The sequence below is a fragment of the Myotis lucifugus genome, unplaced genomic scaffold, assembly GCF_000147115.1.
Source record: "Myotis lucifugus unplaced genomic scaffold, Myoluc2.0 scaffold_151, whole genome shotgun sequence".
Classification (NCBI taxonomy): Eukaryota; Metazoa; Chordata; class Mammalia; order Chiroptera; family Vespertilionidae; genus Myotis; species Myotis lucifugus.
In genome coordinates, this window is record NW_005871199.1 from 2,617,208 (window position 1) to 2,635,037 (window position 17,830).

The window sequence follows — 17,830 nt, forward strand, 5'->3', positions numbered from 1 at the left end:
GTGGTGTCCTCGAGAGGATGTCTCTGCATGATGTGAGCCTGATTGTCTAGAGGTGTCTGCAGACCGTCCACGACTAGATCCCTGTCTTCCGCTGGCATGAGAGCCTGAGTGTCCCTGGGAGTGCTCAGAGTGCCCATGCTGGGCTTGCTGCCCTCGATGGGTACCAGAGTGTCCAGAACCGTGTCCTGACTGGTCATGGGTAGACCCATGATATAGGTGAACCTAGAAAGAAGAAATAAAAGTTTACTTTTCTTGTACTATTTTTTTTAGGTCATATCAATTATTATTGTGACTTTTCACATTTTAAACCTACATTATCTCCTAAAGTTCATCTTTTAAAATGGAAGTTAACTATGAAAACTTAGCTTTACTATGTGCATAGTGAAAATCAAGAGAGAGTTTGAATGAATTATGAAACCTGTCTATTTCTTGTTCATGAACCTACTTATAGCAGGATTTAGATAGTCTCATAGACCTCACTGTTATATGGTGTCTGCAGACCGTCCATGACTAGATCCCTGTCTTCTTCTGGCATCAGAGTCTGAGTGTCCCTGGGTGTGCTCAGAGTGCCCATGCTGGGCTTGCTGCCCTCGATGGGTACCAGAGTGTCCAGAACTGTGTCCTGACTGGTCATGGGTAGACCCATGGTGGTGTGCGGAACTGGATCCAGCCCTGTCATGGGGCTGGATAAGACCATCCTTCTTGCCCATAGTAGGATAGTAGGAAGCCACTGATCAAAAGCAGCAGAATTTACTCATACCAATTTGCTGAAAAATCAATTCTCTAGAAGCAAATTTGCTAATTGATTAGAGAGATAATTTCCTGAAAGCCAAGTGACTGAGACTCTAATTGAACATTCTTTTTCTTTTCCCTAACAATTCATGATGGTTACAATTGCATGGTATGACTTTAATGGCTTTTCCATACTATAAAAAAATTTTTGTTGACTGGCTTTTACTTTGCCACTTAAGAAATAGCATGGCATATAGAGTTTTGGAAATATTTTAGACCAATTAGAAATTTTGTGGTAAAGGAAATATTTGGGTTTAAAATGGAAAACCAGGAAGGAACTAACCTTATTGATTAGTTGAAGACTTTGAGATAAAGGGAGTTGTGCAATGTATCTAACATGGGCATCCTTAGTGCTGCCACGGAGGCAGGAGAGGCTCCTGCCACTGCTGTTGCACTTGAAGCCATTAGCCCAGCTTGTGGCTGAGCGGAGCTCCCCTTGAGGGAGCGCACTGACCACCAGGGGGCAGCTCCTGCGTTGAGCGTCTGCCTCCTGATGGTCAGTGTGTGTTATACCGACTGGTTGTTCACGGTCGTTCCGCTGTTAGGGTCAATTTTCACATTTCCCTTTTATTATATAGGATGATCCTAGTTGAAAGCTCAGCAAGGCAGAAAGAATGAAGAAAAAGTAAAAGAGCAAATGTGTGGGGAAATAAAAATGGATAATGATTGCATAAAATCATCAGCAGCAGCATCATATCTTTCAGGATTTAGGATTGATAGAACTCAGATACATAACAGTCCTATATAATAAAACCCTAATATGCAAATCAACTGAATGGTGGAATGAATGGTCACTATGATGAGCACTGACCACCAGGGGGCAGACACTCAGGAGCTGCCCCCTGGTGGTCAGTGCACTCCCACAGGGGGAGCGCCGCTCAGCCAGAAGCTGGGCTCACAGCCGGCAAGCGCAGAGGTGGTGGCAGGAGCCTCTCCTGCCTCTGTAACAGTGCTAAGGAACAGCGAGCTGAGCAGTAAGGAGTAGCAAGTAAGTGGGTGGTAAGGAACAAGGAGTCCCAGACTGTGAGAGGGACCCCCAACTGCGAGAGGGATGTCTGACTGTCAGCTTAGGCCTGATTCCCAGCCTAAGTCAGACATCCCCCGAGGGGTCCCAGATTGTGAGAGGGCACAGGCCGGGCTGATGGACCTTCCACCCCAGTGCATGAATTTCATGCACCGGGCCTCTAGTATCAGATAAGGCTAGAGCGGGTAAATGGAGTCCAAGTATTGTAGGATACTTGAATGTTTGAGTTTGGTTAAAGTATTTTTTAATATACTCAGTAACTCGAGGACAGATACTGTTTTTTCTAGGGCAAGCATAAAAATAAGAGTAAGGAAATATGTAATTAATAATCTAGTATGTGGAAAATTAACTAACAAATACTTAATTCATCCAAAAAAGTCAAGAAGAGAAAAGGAAAGTAAAACAAGTGAGATAATAGAAACCAACTAATTATATGCTAAATTTAAATCCAATAGTACAGTAATAACAATGAATATAAATGGACTAAATACTCATTTAAAAACAAAGTTTGTCAGTCTAGCATTTAAAAAAACAGTATGCTGCCTATAAGAGACACACATTAAATATGACAATAGTTGAAAGTAAGAGGATAGAAAAGGATAGTATTAAACATTAAAATCTGTTGTTACTATGTTAATATTTGTAGAGTAGACTTTAAGGCAAAAAGCATTACTAGGGGAATATTTCATACCAATCAAAGGTCAATTTATTAGGAAGATATAAAAAATCTAAGTTGATATGTACCTAATAACATAGTCTCAAAAGACATAAAACAAAAACTGATGGAATTATAAAAAGAACTAGACAAATCTATAATCAAAGTAGGTAAACACACCTCTCTCAGCAACTGATAAAACAAAAGAACAAAAATTGTAATGATATAGATTTCCACAAAATTATTAATTAAAAACATTAACATATTGAACACTCCGCCTAACAAATCTAGAATACACATCCTTTTGAAATAACCATGAAACATTTTAAAATTTACTGTATGCTGGTTCATAAAGCAATTTTCAACAAATTGTAAAGTATTTAAATAAGTGGAAAATTATGCTTTGTTCATAATCTCAGTGTTGTTAAGATGTCACTGTAAATTCACATATAGATGTAATAAAATCCCATTCAGAACATCTGAAGGTGTTTTTTTTATGTGACATCTCTGGAGAAGTCACATTTTCTTTTTTAAAAAATAATTTTTAAAAAATATTTTTTTATTGATTTCAAAGAAGTAGAGAGAGATAGAAACATCAGTGATGAGAGAGAATCATTGATTGGCTGCCTTCTGCATGTTCCATACTGGGGATTGAGCTGCAACCTGGGCATACACCCTGACAGAGAATTGAACCGTGACCTCCTGGTTCATAGGTCGATGCTCAACCACTGAGACACGCCGGCTGGGCCCTCTGAAGTCTTAAAAGTAAATATTGATAAAGTAATTTCTAAAATTTATATGAGAGCCAAGATGAACCAAGACAACTTTGATGAAGACAGACTTTGTGGACATACTAGTACTAGATGTCAAAGTGTATTATAAAGGAAGACAGCATGGCATCAGTGGAAAGCTGAACAAATGGATCAGCGAAAGGTAATGTAGTCCAAAATCAGACATATATCACTCTGGACATTTGATTTATGACAAAGGTGATGGTGCTGAGTTCATTGGATTTCCATAAGAAAAAGAAATTAGTTCTCAGGTGGATCTTACATGTAAAAGTAAAAGAAGGTAACATAGGAGAATATCTTCAAGAACTTGGGTAGAAAAATACCTTTTAAATAAAACTCATAAAGAGAAAAATAGAACTGCATTAAAAGTAGGAATCCTTGTTAAAGCAGGGAAGAGAAATCCACAGAGTGGAAGCATATATGCAACACATTTAACAAATAAAGAGCTGTTTGACATCAATCTTAGTAAAATTTTCTTGGATCTGTCTCCGTGGGAAAGGGGAAAAGAAGCAAAAATAAACAAATTAGACTACATAAAAACTAAAACGTTTTTGCACAGTGAAGGAAGCCATCAACAAAATGATAACTTACTAAATGGGAGAAGATATTCACAAATGATAAGGGGTTAATATTCAAAATATATAAGGAACTCACACAACTTAACATAAAAATAATAAGCACTACAACTTAAAAAGTGAGCAGATGATGTGAATAGACATTTCTCCAAAGAGCATGTACAGACAGCCAACACACCAACAGACATATCATCAGGGAAATGTAAATCAAAACCACAATGAGATATCACCCAACTGTTGTCAGAATGGCTATTATCAAAAAATCAACAAACAACAAGTGTTGGCAAGGATGTGGAAAAAAGAAAAGATTTGTGCACTGTTAGTGTGATTATAAATTAATGCATCTACTATGGAAAACAGTATGAAAATTACTCAAAAAAGTAAAAATAGAGCTCCCATATGACACAGCAATACCACTGTTGGGTATTTATCTGAAGAAAACAAAAACATTACTTCTAAAAGATATATGCACCCTTCTGTTCATTGCAGCATTATTTACAATAGCCAAGAAAATATGGAAGCAAGCAAGGTGTCTATTGATCAATGAATGGATAAAGCATATGTGGTACAGATATATAATGAAATATTTATCAGCAATAAAAAAAGAATGAAATCTTGCCATTTTCAACAATAGGAATGGATTTAGAGGGTAATTTTGCCAAGTAATATATGTCAGACAGAGAAAGATAAATACCATATGATTTCACTTATTTGTGCGAGCTAAAAAAACAAAAAACAAATGAATAAACCAAACCAAACAGAAACAGATCCATAGATACAGAGAACAAGCTGATAATTGCCAAAGGGGAGGGAGGTGGGTAGATGGTGAAAAAAGATGGGGATAACAACTAGATTTTGGCTCTAGCAAAGATTTTTTTCTCACCATTTCTATTAATACCATCATCTCTTACCTAAAACTACAGCCCATCCATCTCTCTGCTCTGACTCTTGTGGTCTTATTATCCCTTTTTCCACTTAGCAGCCCAGAATGATATTTTTAAGACATGCCCTCAATTGTGTTACTGCCCCAGTCAATGACTTCTCATATATTTAAAATGATGTACAAACTCTGCTATGCTCCTTCTTATATGGTCTATCCCAGTCTGTCTTTCTCACATCACCATATACTCCCTGTTCCTCTAGTTAAATATACTCGAGGCACACCAGCTTCTTTTTTTCTTCAAAATAGTTTACTTCTGCTTTAAAATCTTGCCCCTTGCCTTGACTGGTTCTTTTTGTCTTTAGATCTCAGCTCAAAAGATGATTTGCTAGAGAGGTATTTCCTGGCCATTCTTTTCCTGCATCTAAAGTTCTCTCCTCTTACTATTCTACCTCATCACTCACTTATTTTCTTCATTATTTTTCTTACTCTGTGAAATTTTACTTATTCATCATTTACTGAAAGTCTTCTCCTACTAAAATGTAACCTCTTAAGAGTAGGGAGATTATCTTGTTCACTGTTGCATAATCAGTTAACAGCAGCACTTGGCAAATATAAGGTAGTTAATATATATTTGTTGAATGAATGAATAAATGGAAACTACAACAATATCAAGAGAATACTAAGTAGCCTCATAGAAAAAATGTATGCCCTTATTTTTCCTCTGTATTGAAATAAACTTTTAGTAACAGCTCCACCAAAGGTAAAGAACCCCGTACACTAAGCAAATCAAACTCTCAGCCTGCAGGCTGCATGCCTGGTTTATTTGGCCCATGTTGGCCCTTGAGTTTGACATGCTTGTCCCACACCCAGAACTTTTTGCCTTGGAGTACAAGAACATCCAGAATTCTACCTTGCCACCAAGTAGGCAAAGCTAGGTGCATTCCCTCTTACTTACTTCACCAGAAGAGCACGTAGAATGTAGCCAGAAGGAGCTTGCTGGGTGCTGAAGTCTGTGATAATAACCTTTTTATAGATGGCCTGTCCAAGGAGGAGCCATCCTCTGTGGGTTGGTCTGATTCATTTCTAACCAAACCCAGATCCACCCATATCTCCACCTCTATTTCTCTACTGACATGTGTTTACTTCTTAACTTCCTCACGTACTCATCTGTACTTGCTTAAGTTCCAAAATTATAGGAACCCCATATATTGGAGAATTTATGGAAGGTTTCCTTTAGCTATCATAGATTCTTTGTGTGCAGGGTTCACACTTACTTTTTAAAAATTGACTTGGTAGGTGCTTGGTAAATATCTATTGATAAATGCACTATCTTATTCTTGTCCTTAAAGGGATAGAATATGCATTTATGGAAAACTTTAATTTATGGTAGGAAGACATCACAAGCACCTACCTGCATTAAAAAAAATCCTCATCCAAGGACATGCTTAGAGAGAGAGAGAGAGAGAGAGAGAGAGAGAGAGAGAGAGAGAGAGAGAAACATCGATTGGTTGCCTTCCATACACTCCCCAACTGGGAATTGAACCTGCATCCCAGGTATATTCCCTGACTGGGAACCAAACCGGCAACCTTCCAATACACAGGACCATGGTCAACCAACTGAGCAACTCCGATCAGGCTGCATGTCCCTTTTTATTAATGAATTCCATTGCTGGATACTGGGAGAACTTACCATGGGATGAATGTTCATCTAGAAATTATGATGAAGGGAGAGAAAAGAGGCAAATTTAATTTTGTCTTTTCTAAAGAGAGCAAGACAATGAGCTTTTGGGTTATAAGTGGTAAGCACTAGGATCTAGCATGAGTTTATCAGGCAAGAATCATTCGTCTATTTTACATTGTTTTCAAGCTTATCACATTGGTGTATCAGAGACATGTTCCACATCTTCTTCCTCTGGGTTAAAGCATGCTTTTATTTTTCATTTATTCTCAAAAATATCCAGGAGACTCCTATTTTGACCTTACTCTTGGTTTCCAGACCATGTCGGACCTTACATCTCTATTTGAATGTGTCTTGTTACCTCTGTCCTTAGTGTTTAAATCTGAACTTATTATCATGCCCTATAACAAAATGTACTTCTTACAGATGTCCACATGTTGGTTAATTACATCCCCATCCACTGATTTCCTCAAGCTACACAAAGTAATTTTTTACTACTCCCCATTCTTTTCCTCCATAAACATGTCACATCATGTAAACTGTACCTAGCCTTATATTCTTTGTATGTGGGCCTATTCCCTATATCCAGTGCTGCAATTTTAATTCTGGACCTCACCATCTTTTAACTGAGTATTTGTGAACAGTGTCACAACTAGCCCCTCTACGAATAGGCTGCCTGAATCAACTAATATTATCCTGTCATTCCCTCCATGGCTTCTCCTTGCCTATAGAATTCCAAACTCCTTTACTGCCATACAAGCTCCTTCACAATAGGTACAAATCTGTAGATACTAGCTGCTTATCTTATCACCTCTATTTTATGTGAAAGACACTCTAGACTGATTAAAATTCCTTGGATGGCCTGACCGCTTTGGCTCAGCAGATAGAGTGTCGGCCTGTGGACTTAAGGGTCCCAGGTTCGATTCTGGTCAAGGGCATGTACCTTGGTTGCGGGCACATACCCAGTAGGGAGTGTGCAGGAGGCAGCTGATCGATGTTTCTCTCTCATCGATGTTTCTGACTCTCTCTATCCCACTTCCTTCCTCTCTGTAAAAAATCAATAAAATATATTTAAAAAATTCCTTGGATGAACCTTTTGTGGTCCACCACTGTTCACAATCTCTGAATGCTGTCCTTACTAACTGGACAGTCCCTCAACCTTACCTTCTCTTCATCTTTGAAGATGCATCATCTTCTTCATAAAGCCTTACCTGATATCTACAAATAGAATGCTATTCCCTCATATACAGTATTATGTATTTATCTCTCTTGTAGCACCGGTAATGTTTTATTTTAATTATTTGCTTATGTGCCTGCACCCCACCTCCCAAATTGTGTTTCTTCTTACTCTGTATTGCCTGGGTCGCAATCATCTTTAGTGTGCTAGGACCCTATAACAATTCTTAGGACATGATCAGATAAGAAACGCAAGTTTGTAGATTATCTTATTTAGAGCCAATGAGATAGAAAAATGTTTGGGGTTTTAAAAACTTTGTTTAATATTCTCATTTCTAACTTTATTTGACCATGACTTCTTTCTTTTGTGGAACATTAATTAACATTCACAGAACACAGATCTTCATTTTCTCCTCCTCTTGGTTTTAATTGTCTTTGTGTGCATGTAGCTATTGTGTTTTTGTCTCTCTCTCACCATGCTGTAATAATAACAACAGTATGATGTTTCATGCCTAGTATGTGCCAATAATGTACTAAGATTTTGCACATATTGCTTCTAATGTTCAGAACAATATCATGAGGTCATCATTATCATCCCTATTTTTGAGATGAGGAAACTGATAGGAATATGATGCCCTAGGTTACCCAGTGAGTAAGTTACAAAACTAGGATCAATTCCAGGTCTTCTGATTCCAACTCCCACACTATTTCCACGACATCACGTTGTACTGGGTGTGGACTACTCTTTTTATTTGTTATTTTTCTTTATATGTTTACTGTTTAAAACATTGTTTCTCTCAAAGTGCCCCAAGTCCTGGGCATTCTTATCTGTGGGTATTATTGCAGAAGCAGCAGAAAGAAAAGACCAGGGAGAGTGAGTGAGCTGAGAAAAGTGGAGTCCAGAGAGTGGCAAGGAAGGAGTAAACTGGGATCTAACCTTTTGATGGCCTGAAGATCCAAATCTTGCATATTTATGTTATTATGGAGGGCAGTCTCTAAGAGTCTGTTTCAGGACTGTTTTGTTGACCACGTTATGATCATTATATTTTATCAATAACTTGGATGAAAATGTCAACAGATGGCAAAATTTCTTAGGATAGACTGAGGATTTGAGAAGATGTCAGCTTTTCTCACCAAATAGCTCAAATTTCATAAAATGAATTTTACAGAAATGAAAGTAAAATTCTGACTTTGCTAAATTCAACATCATAACGACTGGGAAGAACTCATGAGTCAAAAAGGGTATGGTGACAGTGACAGTGTGATGTAGTAGCCGAAAAGGTAATGCTGATTTGGGTTGCATTAAAAGATGTATTAGCCAGAACGACATAAGTGGCAGTGTTGTTCTCTTGGCATTTGTCAGCTTGTTTCTCTGACTGTTTGTTCAGGTCTGATGGCCACTTTTCAATAGGGATGTGGACAGTTGTTACGTATTCTGAGTAAAGTAAGGAGGATGATTAGGTAGATGAAGGAACCAAGTGAAAAGCAGGTAGATAGGAGATGGATATCTGTCTTCATTATATGAGTGGCGGTTATATGGAAGAGAGATTATACTTGAGTTGTATCAAAAACTCAGATAAATGGATAGAACCCATTGGAGGCATATTTTGGCTTTGTACAAGGAAGAATTTTTTAATATCAGAATTGTCCAAACATGAAAATCATTATCTTTGGAGCTAGTTCGTTCTCTGTCACTGCCTAGAGGATCTTGAACTGGATGAGATGTTAGCAATTAACTAGTCTAGTCTCCTCATATTGTAGTTGAAGACAAGTAGGTCTAGTGTTGTATGACTGATAAATCTAAGCATTGGGACCCAGGCCTCCAACCCAGGACTTTTCTTTCCAAATCCTCTATGCATCACACCAGGTTATATCAGTTACTTGGAGATGAGATGGGGATATTTTGGAGGGGAGTTAAGTAGAGGAATATTGGGTGGAAGTCTGATAAGTCCCTGTTTCAACCTGAGAGCTGTAATTCTAAGATCCAAGTAAATCTATGTTTTAATTGAATTTATTGGGGTGACATTGGTTAATGAAATTATATCGGTTTCAGGTGTACAGTCTATAATACATAATCTGTATATTGTGTGTTCACCAACCCTCAAGTAAATATCTTGATTCAGCTCAGCTCAGATGGCTCTTTGTCCAGTGCAGGTTAGTAACTGTAGGGAAACAGGACTATCGATTGTATTTCATAGTATGAACTGGACAGCCTTTGGGTTTCAATGCCCTACTTCTTGCCAACGGAGCTGATCCCTCTGGCATTTTAGCTTTTTACATTCAGCATCCCAAAGTGTTTTTTCTTTAAGCCTTTAAAATTAGTGTTCATTGAATAGTGAACTTGGAGATGCATCTTCTCTATCCTCAGAGAGAATCTATTCTTCATTTCATTGCTATGAGACAATGAAATGGTTTCAGATGTGTTTTGGTGTTTGCATTTACATATTGTGTCTGTCAGGATTGGCTTAGGAATGAAGAAAACTCCACAAAGTCAGTAGTTATTGACAAATCACCAATTATAGGATTTCAATTTCAGTCATTCAATTGTTCATCCCTAGTATTTTGTTCAATTGTTGGAAAGGCGTGATGTTGCCATAATGCCTCTGGGCTGCTGATGTGGGTCAGGCTGTCCTAGTTTAAGGGATCAGCCCTTTGAGATGTGTGACTGAGGCTGTAGGAGTGAAGGGGAGTTGGACTTTGTGGTTAAAAGATTTCCTAAAAGAGTTGTTGTCATCTCCTGGGAGGTGCTCTTTTGTGGTTGAAGTTTTTCCAGATTGAATATTCTCATGGATTCCTTGGCATAGTTATAGCTGATGTTCCTGTTTAATCATATAATTGTGGAGTAGTAGCTGACAAGGACATGTTTACTGGGAGCATGTATTTGGACAAAAGTGAAGGAAAGTAATGGTGATCCCAATAAAAATTTTCAAGTTGCCTATAGTGACCTCAGATTCTGTTTTCTTCAGCCTCTTCTCTCTCTCTCTCTCTCTCTCTCTCTCTCTCTCTCTCTCTCTCTCTCGTCATTTAAGCTTCTGCAGAAGCAGAAGTGACATACACAGATATACACACACACAATGAAAATTTGTGTGAGACAGACAGAACAGAGAAAATTACAATGAAAGCTAAATCTTTGGAATAGTGAAGACATTCTCAAGGAAGTACTTATATCAATAAGCTATTATTTTTTCTAAAAATTATGGTGGTTTGTTGAATTCCTTTGATACAATTGCAGAGATGGCCAGAAGCATTGTAGGTTGTGAAGGGAGTTACATTTATGCAGTAACTGTGTTATAGGAAAGCTTTTTTCTAATGATTAGGAACAAAAGCAATAACAGAAAAAAAATAATAGCTGGAATAATGGAAGTTAAGGAAAAAGTCTTCATGATTTACTTTTGAATGGTTATCAACAGAGATTGTGAGATTTTTAGAGTGGCCATATTAGCAAGACTAATATCAGTAGTAAAAGAAGGATCAGTTACCATTCTATGTCCCATAGGAACAGTGAGTTTGGTGACAAGTGGTACAGCATTAAGTAACTGAAAAAAAAGAAAGAATCCAAGAACAAGCTAGGCAGGGACATTATAGTCATTCTGAACCGATTTTACCAATGTCATTGTTCAGCCAGCGTCTACAATAGGCCAGTGATTACAGGAGAATGTGGAAGATCAGAAGGGTTTGGAACTTGGAATAAATTCCCACTCCTCTTTCTTACCTGCTCCCTTGTGTTTAGGGACATTATAGACATATAGTTTAGGATGTATTCTGGAGGCACATTTTCTGCAGGTATCTTAGGGAAGCTCTGATTAAGAGATAGGCCAGGGTATTAAGAGATGAATGAATCAGTTATTCATTAAACAAGCATTTGTTTTCAGCTAACTTCTCACCAGTCACCATGCTTGTCAGAGGACTATCAATGAAGAAGACATGCTTCCTGTCCTCAAAGAGTTCATAATCTAATGAAGAAAGCAGACATGTAAACAATGTGATGTGTGTTATCATAAAGGCATTTATAAATTATTATGCGAGAACAGATGAGGAAGCAACTCGTTCTCTTCTATTTTTAACATTTTCCCTCAGCTTTATTGAAGAATAATTGACAGATATAATTATATACACTTAAAGCATACAATGTTCTGATTTGATACACATTGTGGAGTGATTACCAACATTGAGATAATTAATCACCTCATATACTTAACACTTTTTTTGTGTGGTGGGAATGCTTAAAATATACTGGCAGGAACTATTTTTTTAAGGAACTTTTAAGTATACAATATAATACTATTGACTATAGTCACCATGATTAATATTAGATCCTCAGAACTTATTTTGCTTATAACTGAAAACTTACAGTCTTTGACCTAAATTTTTCTAGTCCTCTACTCCCCAGCTCCTGCAAGCCACATTTCTATTCTTTGTTTCTATGAAATTGGCTTTTTTTTTAAAGATCCCACATATAAGTGATACCATACAGTATTTGTCTTTTTCTGTCTGACTTAATTCATTTGGAATTCCAGGCTTATCTGTGTTGTCACAAAAGGCAGGATTTTTTTTTTAAGGCTGAATAACTTTCCAGGTTATAAATATATCCTACAATATCTATATCCATTCATCTATTTTTTTTAAAAAAATATATTTTATTGATTTTTCACAGAGAGGAAGGGAGAGGGATAGAGAGTCAGAAACATCGATCAGCTGCCTCCTGCACACCCCCCACTGGGGATGTGCCTGCAACCAAGGTACATGCCCTTGACTGGAATTGAACCTGGGACCTTTCAGTCCACAGGCCGACGCTCTATCCACTGAGCCAAACCGGTTATGGCTCCATTCATCTCTTGTAGGACATTTTGGTTGATCTATATCTTACCTATTGTGAATAATATTTTAATGAACATAAGGGTGAAGATATCTCTTTGAGATAATTAATTTCATTTTCTTGGATATATACCCAGGTGCGGGGTTGCTGGATTGAATAGCCATACAATTTTTAATTATTTGAGGAACCTTTAATATGGTTTCCCAAAAATGTTTATTTAGATCCTTTGCCTATTTTTAAAGTTGGGTTATTTGCTTTTATGTTATTGACTTGTATAAGTTCTCTATGTACTTTTTATATTAATCCCTAATCAGATATATGGCTTGTAAATATTTTCTCTTATTCCGAAGGTTGCTTTTTTCAATATATTGATTATTTCTTTTGCTGCATAGAACTGTTTAGTTTGATGTAGTTCCACTCCTTTATTTTAATTCATTCTTTTAGACAGATCATAAGGAGGTGGTATTTGAACTGAGGTCTAAAGAATGCACTTATTGGATTGTGTGGGAAAGAAGAGGAGATGGATTTGAAAGGCCTTTTGGAAAGGATTTGAAAGCCATGGTAAGTGAATATTATCTTATTTACATTGGTTAACAGCTGAAGAGTTTTTAAGTAGAAAAGTGACAGGATCAGATTATTTTTATTTAAAATAACTTTGCTAAGAATAAGGATGGTGAATTGAGTTTTGATACATTCAAGGATGCTCGCATTTTGAAAAAAGAAGAGAGATAAAGTTTCAAACAGAAGTGTTGCTTTTGGAGAAGGGAGCAGACATTTCAAAAGTAGAGCTCACAGATACATTGAAGTGGGGGCTGAGGGAGGGCGAAGAACAAGAGGCAATAGTTTAGAGCAATCATGCCTCGTTTATTTGGCCCGTGTTAGCCTTTGAGTTTGACATGCTTGGTTTAGAGTCTTGACAGGCAGCTTTGAGAGGGGGAAGCTCAATAAAGTAGGATGTGACAAGTGGATAGAAGAAAACTATTGGGGAAAAAAGAAAATGATGGAGAAGCTAGGAAAGGAGTTTAGATGGGCAGGTGATGGGGAGTTGGAATCAACAATATCAGGACCTAGGGTCATCTTTTAGGCCAGAATTTTAACTTGGGAAGTAGGAAAAACTGAAAAACCAAGAATAGATCCTAACATGAGACACTGAGGCACAAGGAGCCAGGTAGAGACCTTGCTATCCCAACTGAGAGGGGTCAAAGCTAGATTAGCAGCACAGGCGACCTGAACCTGATTCCTGAGCTTTGGGGAACTTCCATACTTAAATTCCTCCTGCTGAAGGTCAGTATTTGTTCTGCCTGATGGAAATCTCGCAGAGAAGTGCAAACTTCCAGAACTTGAGGACCCCTCTATCTGTTCTGCACCCACTTTTTATCAACTTTGACTTTAGTCTCCTTCTGCAAACCTCCTGGTTATTTGTCCATCATAACTCATCACCTCCACCCTGTAGATTAGGCAGATGTTTGATTGATAATCTCCATGATTATTGGTGTAACCTCGCTTTAGACTTTGAGTACACCACACCCCAGTATAATCAGGGGAGGGCCCAAAGTAGCGCACCTGGCTTAGCTGTGTGGCCAGAAGGGTTGCACAGTCTAATGTCTGGGAACTGATGGGTTCATAAGGTGAATATCAGAACCAGGTTTTTAAAAGCTATTTACTATTAATTATTTAATGTATTATGATCAGAGACTATAGGCTATATGATGTTGATTTTCCAGAATTTATTCCTTGATAGCCCGAATGATCTATTTTTCTGACTGCATAATGTATTCTAGAAGAATGCAATGTTTGTAATAGCTTGAGCTGGATAATCTGTTTTTTAGTTTTTAAAAACAGCTTTATTGAGGTATAATTGATATACTAAGAATGGTGCATATTTAATGTATATACTGTAATTTGATGAGTTTGAACATGTGCAAACACCTGTAATATCATCACCACAATCAAAATAATAGATATGTATAAAATCTCCCAGTTTCCTCTGTCCTTTGGTGTGGTGTGGTGGTGGTAGTGGTGGTGGTGGTGGTGTGTGTGTGTGGTATGAGACTCACTTTCTCTTTTTTCTTTTTTTGACACCTACCCTCTTAACAAATATTGAAGTGCACAATATACTGTATTGTTAACTAAAGGTGCTATGTCGTACAGCAGATCTCTAGAACTTAAGCATCTAGCATAATAAACTTTATATAATTTATTAAATAACTCCCCCTTTCCTGCTTCCACTGCCCCTGGCAACTGTGATTCTGTTCTCTGCTTATGTAAATTTGACCATTGACCATTTTATTTATTTATTATTTTTTAAGTCCTTACCTGAGGATATGCGAATATGCTTAGAGAGAGAGGAAGGGAGAGAGAGAGAAACATTAGTGTGTGAGAGAAACATCAATCACTTGCCTTCTATTTGTACCCCGACCAGGGATCAAACTTGAACGTACGTGCTCCGACTGGGAATCAAACCGGCAACCTTTCGGTGCACAGGATGACACTAACCCTACTGAGCCACTCCCACTGGGCTAAGTTTAACTATTTTAGGTACCTCATATAAGTGAAATCATATGGTATTTGTCCTTCTGTGACTTGGTTATTTCATTTAGCATAATGTCCTCTGGTTTCACCTATGTTGTTGCAAATGACAGACTTCATTCTTTTTTTTAAATATATTTTTACTGATCTAAGAGAGGAAGGGAGAGGGAGAGAGAGATAAAAACATTAAAAATGAGAGAGAACAATTGATCGGCTGCCTCCTGCATGCCCCACTCTGGGGATCAAGCCAGCAACCCAGCCATGTGTCCTGACTGGGAATTGAACTGTGACCTCCTGGTTCATAAGTTGATGCTCAGCCACTGAGCCACACCAGCTGGACCCTTTGCTGTAGGCTTTTATTTCCATGATAAAATGAATGATTAATCTTTTCTATTAATAGATAGAAACTCAGATTGGACAAATAAATAACCCATATTTAACTATATATTGTTTATTAGAGTCATAACTAAAGCAAAATTACAAAGAAAAGATAGAAAGAGAGAGATGGAAAATATATGTCAGTAAACACTAATAAAATTAATATCAGATAAAACAGAGTTGCTTAAATGGTCTGAAACAAGAATAACAACAAAAAAAAGGTTTGACCTAGATGATCTTCAGTGTCCTTTTCAGCTGTGAAATTCTGTTAAAGGTAATCATTGAGACTCTTTTATACTGTTCTTTCTTCTCTGTCCACTCATCAAACCCCCAAAACAAACACAAAGACAAAATAATTAACAAGTTTCATCAACAATTAAATGAAGACCATAGTATCTAATTCTCAAAGTTAATATGATTATTAAATGGAATAATCCACGTAAAGCCCTTTACCACAGTCTACACATAGTAAGCCAAAAACAGATATTTAAAAAAGAGAGATGTAATGGAATTTATTAGTGTTACTACAACAACTTTGAATCCCTAAGCCAATAAATAAGTCTGATTTGTGTTTTTTGTTTGTTTGTTTGTTTTTTTAGCTCCTTGGAAAACTGTGGCTAACTTTGAAATAGTTAATGATTAGGGCTGAAAAGGCTCTAAAAGTTGACCTCTGAGATTAGGAAAACCAGTTGAAACCCAGTGAAATGAGAGTTAAGTTCTGTTCAGAACCTGGAAAATGACAGGCACTCAATCAATGTTAGTTTCCCCCCAAATTTGGCCCCATATTCCACATATTTCCTCCTTTGTCTCATCTAGAAGATCCAAGGCCTAAAGAAAAGGAAAAGAGATCCAAGGCCTAGAAGCTTATTAAATCTAACAACAAAGAATCAAGTTACACTTTTAAAAGTGATCACTAAAATGTTCTATGGCAGTGCATCTCAAAATGTGGTCTTAGGGTACATGTGAAGTAAAAAGGTATTATTATTTTCAGAATAATACTAAGACATTATTGGGTTGTGTGTTTTTTTCAGTCTCATTCTCTCACAAGTGTATAGTAGAGGTTTTCAGATGCATGATATTACAACAGATTGAATTCAGATACAAGAATCCAGGTATCGTCTACATTAGTGAGATTTGCAAAAATGAAATAGTGATACTCTTTATATTAAGTTTTTTTTTATAGAAAAATAGTTATTTTATTATCATTTTTAAATCCTCACCCGAGGATATGTTTTTATTGATTTTAGAGAGAGAGGAAGGGAGAGAGAAATATGGATTGGTTGCCTCCCATACCCACCCCAACTGAGGATCGAACCTGCAACCTAGGGATGTGCCCTGACTGGGAATCAAACTGCAACCTTTTGGTGTCTGGATGATGCTCCAATCAACTGAACCACCCAGCCAGGGCAGATAAACTGTTATTTTAAAAAATGTGTTAACATGTATTGGATTTATTATTAAACTAGAGGTGCGGTGCAAGAATTCGTGCACGGGTGGGGTCCCTCAGCCTGGCTGGTGATTGGGGCCAATCAGGGCTGTCTCACCCAGTCCCAGTCGGGGCTGATATGGGCCAGCCAGCCAGGGAGGGACCACTGGAAGGCTCCAGGGTGTGTCCGGCCTATCTCACCCAGTCCTGATTGGCCACAAACTAACCTACTGGTCAGAGCATCTGCTCCCTAGTGGTCAGTGTGAATCATAGCGACTGGTTGAGCTGGTTGACGATGGGTCAGACACTTAGCATATTAGGCTTTTATATATATAGATAAGTAAATATTTTTTAACTTTTCTGTTTTAATTTCTTATATGGAAAATAGTGATAGGTATAATCCATATAAACAAAAGCTCTTTGGGGTCCTCAGTAATTTTTAAGAGCAAAAAAATACCTGAGACAGAAAAGTCTGAGAATCACTTCTTTATGGAAATAATTGTTCATTAAAGAATTAAAAATCATTTATAAAGTAGATATGGAGAAAGCTATGGTTCACTTTCATTCTGACCACAGTCATTGTGCTTAATTTCTAGGTTCTAAGTACTGTAAAGAATTTAAAAAGTTTTGTTTTGTTTTTTAAATGTTTTTTTTATTTTTTATTATTATTTTTAATTAAATCTTTATTGTTCAGATTATTACAGTTGTTCCTCTTTTTTCCCCCCATAGCTCTCCTCCACCCAGTTCCCACCCCACCCTCTGCCCTTACCCTTCCCACTGTCCTCATCCATAGATGTATGATTTTTGTCCAGTCTCTTCCTGCACCCCCATACCTCTTTCCCCTCAAGAATTGTCAGTCCACTCCCTTTCCATGCCCCTGGTTCTATTATATTCACCAGTTTACTCTGTTCATCAGATTTTTTTTTCACTTGATTTTTAGATTCACTTGTTGATAGATATGTATTTGCTGTTCATAATTTTTATCTTTACCTTTTTCTTCTTCCTCTTCTTAAAGAATACCTTTCAGCATTTCATATAATGCTGGTTTGGTGGTGATGAACTCCTTTAGCTTTTTCTTATCTGTGAAGCTCTTTATCTGACCTTCAA

At 37.4% G+C, this 17,830-nt stretch overlaps 1 protein-coding gene across 2 annotated transcripts in view; it reads right to left on the reverse strand.

The window, feature by feature from the left end:
- Window positions 1-675, reverse strand: part of LOC111827322 (filaggrin-like) — a 2,389-nt gene extending 1,714 nt beyond the window's left edge. The window contains exons 1-2 of one of the 2 annotated variants that reach the window (XM_023759290.1): window positions 643-675; window positions 20-205 (exon numbers count right to left, since the gene is read on the reverse strand). In XM_023759290.1, coding sequence (XP_023615058.1) covers window positions 20-205; window positions 643-646 — 190 coding nt within the window. In that variant the 5' untranslated portion in view covers window positions 647-675. Of the gene's footprint in view, window positions 1-8; window positions 206-642 lie in introns of both variants that reach the window. The other variant, XM_023759289.1, reaches the window with a different exon arrangement.
- Window positions 676-17,830: the final 17,155 nt, after the last annotated feature.